Source organism: Pan troglodytes, chromosome 2 (assembly GCF_028858775.2).
Source record: "Pan troglodytes isolate AG18354 chromosome 2, NHGRI_mPanTro3-v2.0_pri, whole genome shotgun sequence".
NCBI classification, from domain to species: domain Eukaryota; kingdom Metazoa; phylum Chordata; class Mammalia; order Primates; family Hominidae; genus Pan; species Pan troglodytes.
The window spans coordinates 124,409,490-124,428,504 of NC_086015.1; the positions used below are offsets into that span (position 1 = coordinate 124,409,490).

The 19,015-nt window shown below is 33.4% G+C and overlaps 1 protein-coding gene across 5 annotated transcripts in view; it reads left to right on the plus strand.

Moving 5' to 3' along the window:
- Nucleotides 1–19,015, plus strand: part of STXBP5L (syntaxin binding protein 5L) — a 507,599-nt gene that overhangs the window by 203,689 nt on the left and 284,895 nt on the right. For 4 of the 5 annotated variants that reach the window (XM_516678.8, XM_024355609.3, XM_024355610.3 and 1 more), the window contains exons 6-7: nucleotides 266–400; nucleotides 6,979–7,042. In XM_516678.8, the coding sequence (XP_516678.3) occupies nucleotides 266–400; nucleotides 6,979–7,042 (199 nt within the window). Of the gene's footprint in view, nucleotides 1–265; nucleotides 401–6,978; nucleotides 7,043–19,015 lie in introns of those variants that run through there. The other variant, XM_016941725.3, reaches the window with a different exon arrangement.

A 19,015-nucleotide genomic window follows, 5' to 3' on the forward strand; every position in this document is an offset into this window, starting at 1 on the left:
TCTATCTTGCTGTTTTCAGAATTAGAAATAATGTAAATTAATGCCCATATAGGCGCTTATTAATAGTGCTTATTAACATTATTGTTTTTAATGCTATAATATTGTTATTTATCCTATACTCTCAATGAATAACTACATGCTATACTTGAGTATATAGTACATTTTATTATTTATATAGCTATCACTACATAATACATGTAAGGAAAATATAATGCTGACCAAATGTAAAATTTAGATATTTTAATTATAATTTTCTTTCTTTCAGAATTACTTACTGTCATCTACCTTTCCAGAGTAAATGGCTTTATGTTGGAACAGAAAGAGGAAATACACATATTGTAAATATTGAATCTTTCATTCTTTCTGGATATGTTATCATGTGGAACAAGGCAATTGAACTGTAAGTTTGAACTTGGATATCACTTTATTGGCTTAAATACTTCATACAGTTATGTAACATGTAGGTCAAATTACAGTTATCTGATACATCTATTACTAATTTATAATGAATTTGAGTGAAAAGTTCAGTAAAATAACTTAAAGCCATAAAAGCTTTTAAAAATAGATATTACAATATTTTAGGCTTTCCAAATACCATAAATAATTAAGCTTTATATCTAAAAATGTGATGACAAAATAGTAAGGCTTATTCTAAAAGTTTTACATGGAAATCTCACTTCATTATAATCAAGCTTAGTATAGCAACTTTCAGTGAGAATGAATTGTGTTATGTAAAAATAATCATGATCACTGCATATGATTTTAATGCTTGTAGCTTGTTCTTTTCTTGCCTCATTAAAATATTGTTCAGGGCTCAAATATCTTTTAGGTTACGTTATACATAGGTTTTTTGGGTGTATGATGAATGGCAATTACCACTTTGGCTTTGGCACTGATATTTAAGTTTCTGTACATGTGAAATGTGAAATTCCCCAAATATCAAACTCTGTGGAATTTCAAGCCATCTGTATTCGGCCATTTTGCATTGCTATAAAGGAATCCCTGAGACAAGGTAATTTATATAGAAAAGAGGTTTAATTGGCTTATGGTTCTACAGGCTTTACAGGAAGCATGGTGCTGGCATCTGCTTAGCTTCCAGGGAGGCCTCAGGAAGCTTACAATCATGGTAGAAGTTAGGAGCAGGCATGTCATATAATGAAAGCAGGAGCAAGAGGAGGAGTTAGGGGGAGGTGCCACACACTTTCAAACAACAAGATCTCACGAGAATTCATTCACTACTGCAAGAACTCACTTACTATGGCAAGAACTCACTATTACAAGAAGAGCCCTAAGGGGATGGTGCTAAACCATTCAAGAGAAATCCACTTCCCATGATCCAAATACCTCCCACTAGGCCCCACCTTGAACATTTAGGGATTACAATTCAACATGAGCTTTGGGCAGGGACAAATATCCAAACTATATCACCATCTATTTGTAGTACATACGTAAGCAATTCTTCTAGTAAAATTATTAATCAGAAAAACAACTTTTATTTAACACGTTTATGCTCTATACATATTAGGTCCTTGATAAGATGTTTGACTTGAAGCTGACTCATTTTCTGCCTCATATATAGTCTAAGTTACAAAATTATTCTGCAAAATTCTGATTAAAACACCCCATTTTTGTGAAGCTTGACGCTGGAAATAAATCTTTTACCTAATCTTAATGTTTCAATATGCATGTATATTGCTTCATAAGGAAGGTTGTTACTAGTTATACTCTTGTCATGATACTCCTTTTGTATTATGTCTGAATGGGTCTTTTATTAATGATAATTCTTTCTCCCTCATTAGATTAGGAACTGCTCCAGAGCAGGATTTTTGTTTATTGTTCTTTTCTTGTTCTTCGTACTTGGCTTATTTCTGTGCTTTCCAAAGTAAATACTAAATGATTGATGACATTATTGAAGCATTAGTATGATAAATTGTTACATACACACTGCTATTGACTTACAACTTTCATTTATGTTTTCAAGATAATTGGTTTGAGTTATTTTGCTCATTTTGTTGTTCTGTGTGAATATTTCTAAAAACATTAATCCTATAAATAATTATGTTTCCCCACAAAGTTACTTTATTAGGTATTTGGGAAGGTCCTTTTCCCCTGTAATCCTAGTCCTATAAAAGTAATAAAAGGGCTGAATTTTAATAGTTTTACATAATATTGTTTCAGGATATTGATAAAAACATACAGGCTTAGATGAACAAGAGAAGATTCAGTTATACAACTTTTAAATAAATTCAATATTAGTGAAAATATATAGATGCATCACTTGTGTTCAGGTTGAATGCTGCTAAAGTAATTGAGAAGAATTTGTTATCTTAAGCAAATTAAACATTTCACCACTCTTGCAATGCTGTTCTTATATTCATTTATGTAACAAATCCTTTTCATGGTTCAGATTACTACGTGAACTAGTGACTTATACTTTATTTTAATGTGTTTATATAGTCTATACAATTTCAAGACTAATGAAGAGTTTTTAAAATGTATATTATAAGGGAGGCTAAAATCAGGAGAAATTAAAGAGCTAAAATAAGGCATTTTTATTTTTCATAATATACACATGATTCAGCATTAGAATAGCATCTACTATTTTATATATAAACCTGTGTTTTATCGAGTTGTACATGCCTCTGAAAATGTTCTTGAAATATCTCTGAGAAATTATTAGTAAACCACATACCATCACTTCCTGAATGTCTCTTGATTTATTTAGACCGGATTTCCAAAAATATGTTCCATAGAATTCTAATTCCACTGTGACAGATAACATTTTAAATGCCAATTTCCAATCTCCTGGAACTGTCTTTTCATTGCTCTCTACCTCTTGAGATACATTAGAAAATGTATGTAACTTCCTGTTAATATCTGTCAAGTGTATGGGACAGTAATAAAATATGCATTTAATTAAGAAGACTCATTTAATAAATATAATTTTAGTCCATGAATTTTAATAATATATTTTCTAAGTAGGACAAATGCAAGAATTATCTAAAAAAATATGAGATTGTTTCTATTTTAAGTCCTTATTGAAATACTTTTCATTTAATGTTTATTTTTCACCTTGTTTCTATTTTTAGTGAATTATTCTAATTGCAATTAGAGGCAATTCCCAAGAGTATGAATAGTTGGGTTTCCAAAATGTATATATTGGTTATTTGGAACCTGGGAGAAATTTTTCATTTAAACAGTGATATTTGAAGAATACCTTATAAAATAACAGCATAGAACTAAACTATCATTAAAAATATTTATATGGGAAAATATATACCAGGTGATAGCATAGAAACAGCTATTTCTGTAGGGCAGCCCTAACATTTTAAAAAAATGTAAGCTTTTTTTCCACATATGATTAAAATTTGAGCATGAAATTTATAATCAAATCATAAAAGTGTAAGACTCATGTTTAACATCATTCAAGCATGTTTACTGAGCTCTATTATATGATAGATACTAGAAACAACTATGAACAGAGAAGACATAATCTCTGTCCTCCTGGGACTTCCAGTTTAATGGAGGCAAAGTTAAATAAAAAGGCAATTACAATATACTGGTAATATAATATGGCAATTCCATAAGAAGGACATCAATTATAATATAGACATGGGATCTCAAAGTGGTATCTGTGAAGAATGTTACATCTATGCTGAGATCCAAGGGGTGAGTTTCAGTTAGATGAGTAAAATACCAGGGACAAGAACATTCCAGGCAGAGGGAACAGAATATTTAAAGGATGGAATATAAGATAATTTTCTGCTCTATGCCCAGAAATTTTAAGTACTGCAGTTTATAGTTTGTTGGAATGGCTGGTGGATAGGATAGCAAGGGATAAAGCTGGAAGGTAATCAGGTTTTATAACATGAAAGGTCTTGTAAGCCAATTTGATAAGTTCAGACTTTAAAGACTAATAGGGAGCTAGATTTTGACGGTTGTAAGCAGATCTCAATCAAATCTATATTTTAGGAGTACTACCCTGAATGCAGGTATGGAGAAATAATTGGAGAGAAAGAAAGACTGTGTTCTTGGTAAAAATTATGTTGGTGTTGTAGGAGTGGAGATAAACCAACATATTAAAGAAATATTTAAAAGAAGGAATAATAATAGGGAAAAATTAAAGATGACTTCCCAGTGTTTGCCTTGAGCAATGGTGTACAATGGTGCCATTTAGCGAAAGTGCAAGAGGTTGAGTAGGTTGAGAGTAAAATAATAAGTTCAATTTTAGCTCCATTGAATTGTATGTGTTTATAAGACTTTCAAGTTGAGTTGGTTTAGAAGAATAGCAAGAGGTGGGATATATATGGATCTGAAGGTAATGAGAGAGATCAGAATTTACTGGGTTGTTAAAACCAGATGAACAGATGAAATTGTGCATAAAGAGTATGTAGAGAAAAGTTAGCAAACTAATAGCCATTGAACTAATTATGATTCATAGATATATTTTGTTTGGCCATCAGAGCATTTAAATATGCTCTGAATTATGACTTTCTATTATTTAAAAATTGGTAGAATGAAGATAAAAATTTGGACTTTTTGGTGAAACAGTCCTAGTCTAGCATTCCTGTATGGCAATAATCAACTGCAAATGAGTAGTAACTTTCCGTATGTAGGTGGGTAATGTGCTATCCAGGTTGGTACAGTTCTTATTCAGCCTATTTAACTCATTTGCAATACCTGCCTGATTCCTGTAGGGTTTTGAATTTGTGGTCATATATTATATGGGAATACATGGCAGTCTAGGACAGGATACCATAGAATATCAATATTTAAGATATGGGAAGATAATGAAAAGCCCATAATAGAAACTAATATTAAGAAGGCTACTTTAGTGAATGGGAGAAAGAGAACTAAATAGGGATACCGAGAAGAATTACTGCACATTTTTTTAGGTGGCTAGTACATGAAAATAATTCATTGATAATTCTATCTAAAGAATTTTTTTTGTAATTTTCAGAATCCAAAGTCCACAGATGCTTTTTTATTTTTAGGTCAATTTCTCATGACCATAAGTTTTTCCAGGAGTGCTTTGTGGTTTTGGAAGTTTAATGTTAGGGAACAAGCCAGAAGAAATACCCCAAAATGTTAATAGGCATTATCTCTACGCAGTGAAATAATGTGAACCCTTTTTCCTCTTCACTTTTGATGTGTTCTATGTTTGTTTAAGATAGTAAATAATGTTTCTTCTAGAGTCTGAAAAAGCAACTACAAATAACAGAAGTTTAATGTTAGATTATTTTCAGAAGTAGAATATTTTATAGTTTAAGGATCTAAACACAAGAGTCTTGCATGTGATCCGAGTAGTGTTTCCCAAAACAAATTTCTGTGATTTCATTAATATGATCAATGAAAAAGGATTCAATGGACTAATAATTTTGTAAAGTACTGAAGATTTACAATGCTTATTTGCATATTACAGGCTCTAAGAAATTCTGTAGGGGAAATAATATTTAACTTTAATTCAGGGTTTCCCAAAGTTTTAAAATATAGAACAACTAACTTATCGTAAAGTACACTTTGGTAAGTGTTAGTGCAATCAAACCAAGAGACGGAGAGGCTATGGTTTGTTGGCAATTATGAATTCCTGGAGGATAATTTAAAGACATTAAACCTTATCAGAGGCATTTATACCTTTATAGAACACTTAATTTATGTATAAATGATATGTTACATATAAATGTGGAAAAAATTAAAGAAAGCTCTGTAAACTTTTTATGAAGCCCTGTTTAATTTCTTTTCTTCCTGCATATATTCTAGAATGCAAATAGTAACTCTAATTTCCAATTATCACATCAATCATAATACATACTATTTATTGAATGCACACTATGTTTTGCCATAGTATTAGATGCTGTATGTATCTTCTAATCTGCACAATTATTCAGTAAGGTCAGTGCTAATATTTCCATTTTTAGATGAAAATATTTAAGATGAATCCACTAACAAAATTCATCAATATCCAATTAATCTGTGTTTATTCCCCTTGGTAACTCTGAGGAGTCAGCACCAGGAGATCCTAGAATTAATTTGTCACTTTTCTCTGATTCCAAATAGTTTCTAAGATTTAAATCTTCTTCATTGTTTTGTATAGAATCTTTGATAGTTTTCATGTGTGCTTAAGAAAGAAACTGAAACTGTGTTAATATAATCATAAGAATAATTTGACACTGTTAGGTCGTGGAGAAAGGCTGTGGAAAGTGGAGCAATAATAAAACCCTTGTTATATCAGATCAGATCATATTTAATCATGACATAATCATTTTCAAAGTGATGTAAGTTAAACTAAGAATTATAATAGAAACATGCCAGATATGAGAGTAGAATAAATTTAAAGTCAGATTGATAGAGAGCCCAGGTCTTTTAACAATATTCTGTTAGACTCATAATTATCTGTTATTTATTATACTAAATAACCTGATAAGTGTGGTATAACCAATGAACTAGGTTTCACTCCAATTTGTTGTTTTTCTGTAAAAGCGTTATCACTAGAGTAGATTTATTTTTAAATCAGAAGTGCCACTGTACTTTTCTTTAGGGGAAAATAATCAGAGGAGATTTCGTGTAAAAGGAAATCTTAAATCAGGTATGTACTTTGCAATTTAATTGAGACAGTTTTACACCATTACCTTTGTAGCTGTAGTGTTCTTTTATCTATGTAAATAAAAATTCAATTAAAAAAATTCAGAGGCGCTTATCTGACAACAAACGTTTCAAATAATAAAGAACCCCATTGTTATTAGGATCTTTGTGTTTTAACCTGATTTTTAAAGAAAAACATAAATAAGTAGTTTGCAATTAGTAAACAGAAATGCAGTTAGGACTGGTAAAGTAAATAAAAAACTTAAGTGAATCTGAGCTTAACCCTAGAATGGTGGGATTTTATTCCAGTGTAATCTTAATTTCTTTGTTTCAGTCTCTAGTGGTAAGGTATTTTAATGTTTGGTTTTTAATTACTGTTTTGAATTGATTTAACAGATCCACTAAGACTCATCCAGGTCCAGTTGTACATTTAAGTGATAGCCCAAGAGATGAAGGCAAAGTGAGTATTATGATATCTTTATTATTAGTTTTATTTTCCTCATTCTTGAAAAAAGGTGTTTCTTACTATTATTTTATATCTAGTATCTAGCCCAGTTGATAGCATTTTATATTATGTAAAATGAAAATGTGTTGAATCAACGAATGAGTAAATGAATGAATGAATGAATCATGCTACTGATGGTCCCAAATTAAGTCTTTAGCTTTACTGAGAGATAAAATCGGTATTTAATTCTGGCATTTTGAGAACGATAACATGTAGAACAACTTTAATTTTCAAATACTCTATGCTTGAATTTAATAATATGATTATAATTTGCCTTTGTTACTCAGTTTGGTAATGAAAAATGACGAATATTAAATAACATAAATTAGCCAATCTTGATTTCATTAACATGTACTAATATATAAAATGTTATCAGACTACAGAAATAATTCTTATTCACTTTGATTATTTCAAAATTTGCCTTTGATGGTGAGGAAACAGTTGAAAACATGAAAATTAGATATTTTTAATATTAATTAATTAATGTTAATAAATTATTTAGTATATAGGTTTGGTTCTTTATTTTTAAAGGATAGAAACTGAATTAGCCTATCAAAAATCAAACCTGAAAGGCAAGTCCACCCACCCAAGGAATAAAATTGGATCCCTTCAAATTGATCCACAAGTACAATGTAATTCCAATCAGGTGCCATCAGAGTTTATTTTTTAAGAATTCAAAAGGTGATTTTAAAATTTATTAAGAAAAGAAAATGTATACGAATAGCCATGACATTTTTGAAAAAGAAATACAGTGTTATATTGGTACAGGGGTACACAAGAAGACCAATGTATCTAAATAGATAAATCCCCAAATAGTTCAGGTATTTGGGAAAATGTTATATATTTTAAAGAAGATGTCTGAGGACATAATTAGCTATTGAATAAATGGTACTGGATAATTGGTTCTTCACTTTGAAAAGAATAGTAAGACCTCTGCCTCATAGATACATAAAGAACCAATGTTTAATAAACATTAAAATCACAACTCAGAAAGTATTCAAAGATGCTTGTAGGATAGGGTTGTTAGTTACTGTGGAGTAGGGACACTCTTGGGCAAAATCTAAAAACTTTAGGGCATATGCTATAACAAGACTCTCATAATAAGAGATAGGCAACAAAGTGGGAGGTAATATTTCCTTCATGTCAAAAATAATGAACATGTAAAATATATAAAGAACTTGTACTAAATCCTCATCTTGTAGTAAGAAATCAATATATAATATCTAATGACTAAATCAGAAAATAGCAATATAAACGTATTTAGACATATGAAAATAAGTCTACCAAAAAAGATGATTTTAAGAGTTGATGTTGTTGCCTCTTACTTCTAGAGAGAAGGATTTGGCAGTGAGGAGGAAACAGTCTCACTAGTAATTAGGGAAATACAATATACAATTTGTCAACATCATACCGACAAAATGTTAAACACTAAAAATATTAATTTTAAAATATCAGAGAATGGAAAAAGCACTGGGAAATAGCCATCTAAATATATGTATATATACCAGGATGAGCAATTAAGCATTATCAACATTTAAAACATATATTCGTTTTTGGAATTTGTTATGACCTAGAAAATTCATTTCCGATATCTATACTGTTTATGTGACTAATGGTGCAAACTATTAAAATAGTCTAAATGTCTCTTAATAGAATATTGAATAAATGAATGCTGATGTTTTCATACTGTGGAATGCTGTGTTGATATGGAAAGTTCTTTAAGATGCATTTTTTAAAAGAAAAGTTGCAGAACAGTAAGGTATAAAACCACTTGAACATTGCCTTTATATTTGTACTTATATATTCAAATGCCTAAGAAAAAAAAAGCCTGAAAGAATATAGACAAATCTGGGAGAACACTAAAGATTGGAATTGGGGAAAATGGTCAAAGTTATTCTTATTTTATTTGTGTTGTTCAAATTTTTATGAAAGAATATAATGTGGCAATTGTTTAATTACAAATTAAAAGGACTGCAAAATAAATGAATATTGGCATCAGAAAACTATAGGTTTGAGTTGTGGCTCTAGCATTTATTAGCATATAATCTTGAATAAATCACTTTACTTCTTGTATATCAGTTTTTCCATCAATAGTCTTTTGTCACAGAAGTTTTTTTATTTTAATATATGCAGTTTTATCAGTCTTTTCATGTGATTCTTGCTTTTTGTTTGTTATTCAGTAAATATTTCCCTACCAGAGAGAAAATACAATTCTATTTTTTTCTACTGGTTTTAAGACCTTGCATTTCACAATTAGATTTTAATCTTCATGTAGTTTATGATGGTTTGATATAGTAGACTTTTATTTGCACATGTAAATAATTCATTTATTGTATAGTGAATCTATTTTCCACTGATTTATACACCTCACTCATATATCAAGTTCCAATATTTGGATTGGTCTCCTAGGCTTAACCTTTTGCTGAATTATTTATCTACTATTGTACTAATGACATACTTTATTAATTATAATAACTTACAAAATGTCTTGATATCTGGTAAGCTGGTCCCTTTTCTTTTTCTGAATTATCTTGGCTATTTCTGACTCATTATTCTAGTATATGAATTTTGGAATCAGCTTATCAAGCTCAATGTGATTCTCAATTGGGATTTTGTTTGAAATTCGAGTGTATAACTTATAGAAAATTTACATGTTAAGATATGGGTGTTCCATCTATAAATATGTTTACTTTGGCTTTCATTTGTTTTGCTATATAACTATAAATTTTTTTATAAAAGTATTTTATATCTTCTGCTAGCTCAATTTGATAAGTACCTTATAGAATTTATTGCTCTTGTGACTTGTGACTTAATCTTCTTAAAGAAGTTTCATAACTGATTATCTTTAGATTATCAAATATTATTGATTTTTTAATATTTTGTATTCAGTTGCATCATTGAATGTTTTGTTTTTAATAGCTGTCCTTAGATTCTCTGGAATATTCTATTTATAAAAACTGAAAATATAGACAAATTTTCTTCCTTTCCAATATTTATGGTTATAGATATCTTTTTTGTTTTATTGACTAGGACCCCAGTGCAGTGTTGAGTAAAAATGGTTTTAGTGGGAACTTTTTTTGTTTCCAACTTCAAAGGAAATGCCTCCACGATTTCAGCATTAAGTAAAATGGTTGTTGCAGATCTTTGATTGCTTTTATGAAGTTAAAAACATTCCACCTATTTCCAATATTCTAAGAGTTTAAAATTATGAATAATGTCAAATTTTATTGAATGCTTTCTACATGTATCAAGATTATTATTTCTTAATTTGTTAATTTGTTGAATTATGTTAATAGATTTTCTAACTTTAAACATATTTGTATTTCTGGGATAAATTCAACTTGGAAGGGGAACGCTTCCATTGGAAGCTAATTGGTGAAGTGCAAGAAGGAACAAACTGCTAAAGTTAAGGTTCCTACAAAATCAAGATAATATGGTTGGGCGCGGTGGCTCACGCCTGTAATTCCAGCACTTTGGGAGGCCGAGGTGGGTGGATCACCTGAGGTCAGGAGTTCAAGACCAGCCTGGCCAACATGGTGGAACCCTGTCTCTACCAAAAACACACAAAAAATTAGCCTGGTGTGGTGGCATGCGCCTGTAGTCCCAGCTACTTGGAAGCTGAAGCAAGAGAATTGCTTGAACCTAGGAGGTGGAGGTTGCAGTGAGCTGACATTATGCCACTGCATTCCAGCCTGGGCAACAGAGCAAGACTCCATCTCAAAAAAAAATCAAGATAATGTCATAGAATCAGAAAATAGGCCATCTTTCCCCCAATATATCATTTATAAAGAAACTGTGCATTGGTCTATCAAATACAAAAGGGTACTCTTGAGCTGAGAGATGCCTGTATTGATTTGATACAGCATTGAGTGAATCTGCTTGAATTCTCTTAGCTTCTCTTGTCTCCCAAACAAATGCTCTCCCAAACAAGGGCTGTTTGCTTCACTTCATGTTTGGCAAAATTAATTGAGCTATTCCCAGGTCTCTGGCTCCTTTCATTAATTCTGGATTCAGAAGATGTGCTACAACATAAGGCATTCAATCTGGCTTCCATAACACACACCAAAGGGGTCAAATGACACAATTCTGAAGAGAGGGGGTGTTAACCTCCCATGGAGAAAACCTTGACCAATGTTAGGCAAGAGACAAGTAATAAATTCTTCCTCTCTTCCTCCTTATTATTTGGCTAATTTGAGTCATAGTTTTCTCACATAAACTTTTGGAGATTTCTTGCAAGACCATGCTACACCTGACCAGTGATGTCTCTTCTGCTTCTCCCCATGAAATAGTAGTTAGAGTGATAATGAATCATCTTTCTTTTATTATTACAACCCTGAGATTGCACTCCTCCCTTAAACACTAGGACTAAACCCTGCCTCAAGCTTTTTTTGTACACACTCCTGGTTAAGATAACAGTTACTACAATTATTCTCGATAAGGGACTGGAAAATACAGCCACAAACCAAATCTGGCATGCTGCCTGTTTTCTCAAAATGTTTTATTGAACACAGCCATGCTCATTCATTAACATATGTCTGTGGCTGCTTTCTTGCTGTAAGAGTAAAGCTGAGCAGTTGGGCTGCAAAGCCTAAAATGTTCACTATCTGGCCTTTACATAAAAAGTTTGCCAACTCCTGTTCTAGTCTGTAAACCCTCAGTATTGGATTTTTGAAGTTAGGTTGTCTCCTGTCTAAAATCAGCAAACCTGTTGAAGGTACCAGGTGAAATGAATTAAACTCTTCCATGCAGTGACATCACAGTTACTTTAAAAATGTTCTTCTGTGATTAGGGACTAATCTTTCTCTGCTAGAAAGATAAGATAAAGGGAGATCAAGTAGTCATGGTGTTTAATTGATATGGGGTAATGATAATTACATAATGATGATGAAATAAAATAACTTCCTTTGAGGGCACTTGTATTAGTTTCCCATTGTCAAAATAAATTATCATAAATTCAATAGCTTAAAACAAAACAATTTATTATCTTTCAGTTCTGTAGGCCAGAAGTTCAACACAGGTCTCACTGGGCAAAAATCAAGGTATCTGCAGGGTTGCATTCCTTTTTAGTAATTCTAGAAGATAATCTGATTTCTTGCCTTTTTCAGAGGCTGCAAAATTCCTTGGCTTGCAGCCCCTTTGTCTATCTTCAAATCCAACAGCATAGTATCTCTCTGACTCTTCTTCCGCAATTGTGCCTCTTTCTCACCACAACTGGGAAACGTTCTTCACTTTTATAAAATATTTTATGTTGTTGTTGTTGTTATGTAAAGAACATATTGACAGATTCCAAAGATTAGAGTGTGGGTGTCTTTGGGAGTCCTTTATTCTTCCTACATCATCTCAGAACACTTAATTACTGATTTACCAAATCCCAGAAGTCCTCTAAAGTAGATTTAAAGGAACTCCTACCTCATGTAGCTCTAGGGAAGACTGTGCTAAAAATAGGCCCAGGAGCTGCTTATAAGGAGACCAAATACATAACTTTGATAGGTCTCATTTGTTAAAGTCAGAGCCCTGATAAGGAAAGAGTATGACCTTTGTATATTAGTTTCCTATGGCTGCCATAACATATGACCACAAAGTGGATGACTTAAAACAAAGTTTATTTTTTCCTAGTTCTAACAACCAGAAGTCTAAAACTAAGGTGTCAGTTAGGCCGTGCTCCCTCTGAAGACTCTAGGGGAGACTTCTTCCTTGCCTTTTCCAGCTTAGGTGGCTCCTGATGTTTCTTGACTTGTGGCAGTATAACACCAATCTCTGCCTTCATTTTCCATTTTCACATGATCTTCTCTATGTCTTCTCCTCTTTTTATAACAACAGCAGTCATTGGATTTAGGGTGGGCCTAGGATGGGATTTAGGGCCCACCCTAAATCCAGAATGATTTCTTCTTGAAATCCTTAACTAATTACATCTGCAAAGATTCTATTTCTGAATAAAGTCACATTCTGAGGTTCTGGGTGAACATGAATTTTTGAGAGCACTATTCAACCATTAACCTGGGATGGAAAAATTTATATAGATAAGCCTGAGAATATTGTAAACCCCAGCAACCCCCAATTTCCTCAAACACTTCTGGTCAGCAGAAGTACCTCTTTCACCATTTCTGGAGGAGAACAGTTTCCCTTTTCTGGGTGACCGTGTAATGACTTCACCTAAAATAATTTCCTCGTATGATGATGTTTTTCCCCACAAGACCACCTCCAGTATCATTACATCCAGGCAAAGAACCAGAATCAGATCTCAGATCTCAGCACAGCCTAACACAGAAGCATAAATCTTCCTCAAGGAATAAATAAACTATACTTGAAAGAAATAGAATACCTACCAAAGGAATTGAGGATATGACTAATACTGCCATTCACCAATGAAATGTGTTTAGAGTGGTTTTTAAGGACTTGAACGTGGGGGCTGCCTAGAGGAGGGTTTATTTTTGTGGGGGCAGTTACTTATGATTTTGGATTCAGTGCTTTGGCAGGGACACTTGGATATGGTCCTAGTAGTAATTTGCTGGCATGGCTCCTTGAAGCCTAGACTAAAAAAAAGCCATATAGTAAATAAAGTAGAGATGTCAGAGTCTTTGGGTATGGTATTAAAGAAGGGATTGGGGGATGATAATGTTAAAATGAATGTATTATGTTTGTTCTGGCAACTCACCTTTTGACTGTGTTCCCTAGGAGGCTTCTGAGGAGACTGTCTTCACTTAACCTAATAAGAAATGCCCTAGAAAGGAAAATATTAGCATATTTGAGAAGCTTGGTAGTGGTTGTCCCTTTTTAGGCCCTTGTTGACAGTAGGAGTTGATGCAAGAGAGCCAGGTTCCATAATATTCATGGATTGTAGAGGCCAGGTCACAAAATTTAACCATCTGGCAATATGGGCTTAATTACCATAATAAGCAGCAAGGCTGGAGTGGCAATGCAGGAATCTATGGTAATGGCTAATATACCATGACGTTTAAAGGAGCAAAATAAGGTGGGAAGCTGACTGGGATGTTGTTTGCCTTGTATGATCAGAAAAAAATTAAGAGTAGTTTAATTTTTGACAGTCACCATCAAAATGGAAAATCACAATATCTCATCAGGTTTTCAAATATAAGTCAGTTTGCAGATTCAGAATCTATTGATTAAAAAAGGAGCTAGTTGTCACTGAAAAAGAATCCTGAAATGCTCTAATAAGTACATATAGTAATTGTAGAAACATCTGTGATTGTTTGCAGGAGTAACTGTTTAGTTTTCAGGACTGTTAGATATAGGGTCAGAGCAGACATTAGTACTGGGAAATTTTAAAAAAAGCAATTATGGTCCTCCAGTTAGAGGCGAGACATATGGAATAAATACCCAGTTGATAGACGGAGTTTTGGCCCAAGTCTAATCTCACAGTAGATCTAGTGGGTATGCAGACATACCCAGTTATTTTCTCCAAATGTATAATTTGACAGATATGCTTAGTAGCTGGAATAATACTCATATTGGTTTGCTTACCCTGTAATTAGAGGCACATAGTGGGAAAGGAAAATGGAGTCTCCTGAAACTGTCTTCCTCTGCCAATATTGTAATCAGAAGCAATACAGCATCTCTGAAGGAACTGCAGAGATTATTAGCACAATTAGACTTGAATGACGTAATGGTAGTGGTCACCAATACATATTGTTGAGTTCCATTGTGTAGGTTTTGCAAAAAAAAAAAAAAATAGATTGAGGTTGGTAATAGTACATCGCTATAAAAATAACCAGGTGACAGTCCCAATCACAGCTGCCTAGCTTTTATGTGTATAGATCAACACAACCTATGGTACCTAAGATACAGTTATATATTTAGTGAAATCTTTTTTTCACATGGATGTGGGATGGACCCCATATTCATCAACAGAGGGGAATGAAAGAAAGGACTGCAGTGTAAATTCAAAATCTTTCTCCAGGACTATGTTATTTTTCATGCTCTCAGTCATAATATAATTCTCAGTAATCTTGATTGTCTGGACATTCTTTGGAAAGTATACCAATTCACTTTTTTGCCTATGTAATGCTAACTGGATCTGGTGAGCAGACCTGGCGAGTACCTTTATAACTCATAAGATTCATGTTTCAGAGGGTGGGAAGAAAATACCACAAAGATCCAGGGGCCTGTACCAGATATGAAGATTTTGAGGGTCTTAGGGTCTGGGGCATACAGAGCATCTCCTCTAAATTAAAGCATAAGCAATTTTACTTCCCCTAAGAAAGTGTCACATCACTTGATGGGGCTCTTGGATTTGAATCATAGTTTATAATGTCCTTGAAATTACTGAACCAACTAATTTTTATATCGCCCAAAAGTCTGCCAGTTTTGAGTGAAAGCCTAGAGAAAAAGCTGGTAGTGTTTGTCTCCTAAGTCAAAGATGCTTTGCAAGCTACTGTACTACTTGGGATGTATGATTTTATAGATCTGATAGAACTTAATGCACCTGGTAGATAAAATGTTCTATTGGAAAGCCCTCTAGAGGAGTCATAGCAGTTACTATCCATTTTCAAAGCAACTCCTGACATGCTCCTGGGCCCTTGTAGAGACTGAACCATGGAATGCCAAATGACTGTGTTACCTGTGCTGTCCATCATGAGTTACATATTATATTCACTGAGTCATAAAATTGGGTGGGAGACATGGTATATTTAGGATGTTAGCCTTGACTTTTCAAAAGCTATTAGTGAATTAGATGTACACCGAGCCCAGAATTTCATCTGTTGCAAAAATGCCTCCCTCTCGACCTACATATATAATCTTATGGGATTGGAAGGAAATACCTAAAACCAATTGACAGAGGAGGAAAGAAGTTATGCCTGCTTCATAGACAAGTCAGAGGATTGGTTGCCATTAGCTGGTTACAGACTGTTGCTCAATTACATCTCTACTAAGGGCTAACCCTGAATGACCCTGGTAAAGAAAATCATCACAATGGGTAGAGCCAATAGCAGTATACTGTATTATGCATTTCATATGAATAATGACACAATAATTTAAAATTCAGAAAAATTTTCTTCCACTTGAAAATGTTAAAACTCTTCATTAAACAACTATTAGATCAAGTAGAAAATACAAATCAAAATAGGTGAACATATAAACATCAAAATAGTGATATATATATCAGAATCTATGGAATATAATGAAAATAATTATCAAAAACAATTTGTAGTCTTTAAATCATATATAAATAGAATTATAAATTAAAATACATAAATCTAATATGAAACACAGAAAGCTAGAAAAAAGATTAAGAAAATAAAGCAAAAGGAAACAGACATAAAGAGATAAGAGCAGAACTTCAGTTAGTTCTGATTGTAAGCTATGTTATAAACTAATCAACATGCTAGTTCTTTGAATAGAACATAAACAAAATATGCAAACCAACATCCAACCTAATCAAGAAAAACAGGGAGAAAACAAACTTACACAGAATAATACACGAAACAAGAGGAAATCATACTAAAACTAAGGACATTTTTAAACTTTTGAGTTAAATCATTTTACACAGCTCTAAGCAGGTAGATATAAAAGCCTACATAAAATGGGTAATCCCATAGGGAAATTATTAACAGTGATACCAATGGAGACAGAAAGTTTAAGAAAATGAGAAAGTTATTAAATTACTACTCCCACCCAAAAGTACAAGACACAGATGACTTTATAATGGAATTTTATGAATTTTTCAAATATTAGATAATACCAATGCTACATAGACTGTTCTTAAAAAAAGATTGCCAAGCTATGGCCAGTGGGACAAATATGGCCTACCTGTTATTATTTTAAATAAAGTTTTATTGGAGATTGTGTAGTCTGGAAAGCCTAAAATATTTACTGTTTGGCCTATTACAGAAAAACTTTACCAACCCCTGTTCTGAGTATAGTTTCAAAAAAGAAAAAAATTCAAATTGTTTTTATGAAGCAATTGTAAGAGTGATAACTAAACCTAATAAAAGTTGCATAAAAAGAAAACTGGTTTTATTGGATGTATTAATACCAATGGAAGAGGAGTGATATCAGCAAAGTGGCAGAATAGGAAGCCTGGGCTTTCATTCTTACAAACACACAGATTCAGCTACAATTCACATATAAATTCCCTTTGTGAGAAATGACAAAGTAATTGAAAAGTTTCTGAACCCCGGGAGAACATGAAACCAGATTCATTAACACCAGTAAGGAAATTCAGGATGCCTTCTTACCAGAAACCTTGCTCCTGGTGCAGTGCCATATGGTCAAGGAGAGATTTCCTAGGTTGCAGCTTCACCTAAGGGAGGTAAGAACTTTGTTCATGTGTTTAGCACCTCAATTTTTCCAAAGGGGCTCCCCAGAGAATTGGCTTCTGTCTTGCCAGTCTTGGAGCACTGACAGCTCTGAAACAGCCTAGCTGCCTAGACAAGAATGGGGGCAGCAAATTGCGCTGATAAACACTTCTGACCCTCCCTGCCCTGCTGCTTAGCACAGAGGACAGATGAAAAATCCCAGCTCTCAGCTTACCCCTTAGGTTGAAAAGAGTGGATCTGTGCATCCAGTGCCCCAGCTTCTTTGGGGGTGCCAAAAGAACTAGCACACATCTCACCAGTCCTGAAGCTCTGATGGGTCTGGAACATCTAGCTACCTGGGGAGAACCAAGGTGGTGGCTTGAGCTGGTAGATGCCATAGCTACCCCACTGGGGTCAGCACAGAGTGAGAAGATAAAGACCACAGATGCCTGTATCTCCATGGGAAAGGAAAGAGTAGATAGAAGTCCTCAGAATCTCTGTCTAGGCCAATTGGTGGGGGACTTCTCTATGAGAACATTTCAGGAAGACTGAGAGAGATGCCTGCTTTGCCTAAAGTGCAGAAAGCAACATAGTGAGTCAAGGAAAATGAAGAATCAGGCAAAAATATTTAAACAAAGAATAAGATAATGGAAACCAACCCTAATGAAATAGATTTATATGACTTACTTGATAGAGAATTAAAATAACTCTCAAAAAGAGACTCACTGAGGTCAATAATGCAATTCATGAACAAAACTAGAATTTTCAGGAAAGAGAAAATATTTAAAAGTACTAAACAGAAGGCATGGATCTGAAGAACACAATAATAGAACTGAAAAAAAAAATCACTACAGGGGTCAATAGCAGGCTACATAAAGTAGAAGAAAGGATCAGTGAACCCAAAGACAGGTAACTAGAAATAATTCAGACGGAAAAGCAAAAGGAAAACAGAATGAAGAACAGGGAAGAAGGCTTATGGGACTTATGGGGTACAATTAAAGTGGGCCACTGTGTATTATAGAAGATCCATAATGAGAAGAAGCATATCAAGGACCAGAAGGCTTATTTAAACAAATGATGAGAGCTAGGTATGGTGGCTTATGCCTGTATTCCCTGCAGTTTGAGAGGCTGATGTGAGAGGATAGCTTGAGCCCAAGAGTTTGAGACCAGCCTGGACAACATGACAAGACCCTGATTTTATGAAAAAGAAAAAAGATGTAACGATTGAAAGCCTCTCAAATCTGGGGAATGTAGATATCCAAACCCAGGAAGCCCAAAGAACACCAAATAAAATGAACCCAAAGAAATCTATGTTCAGATATGTTATTATCAGACTGTCAGAAGTCAAGGACAAAGAAAGGATTTTTAAAGCAGCAAGAAAAAGTGGATTGTCACATACAAAGGAATCTTTATAAGATAATCCACAGTTTTTAGCAGAAAAATTGCAGGACAGAAAGGAGTGGTACAATATATTCACATCCTAAAAGAAAAAAAATACTGTCCATCAAGAATAGTATATTCAACGAAACTGTCCTTCAAAAATGTAAGAGAGATAAAACCTTTCCCAGACAAACAAAAGCTCAGGAAGTTTACCACCACTAGATTTGACTCGCAAGAAATGCTAAAGAGTTCTTTAAGTTGAAGCAAAAGGGAAGCAAGATAGCTGTTGTAT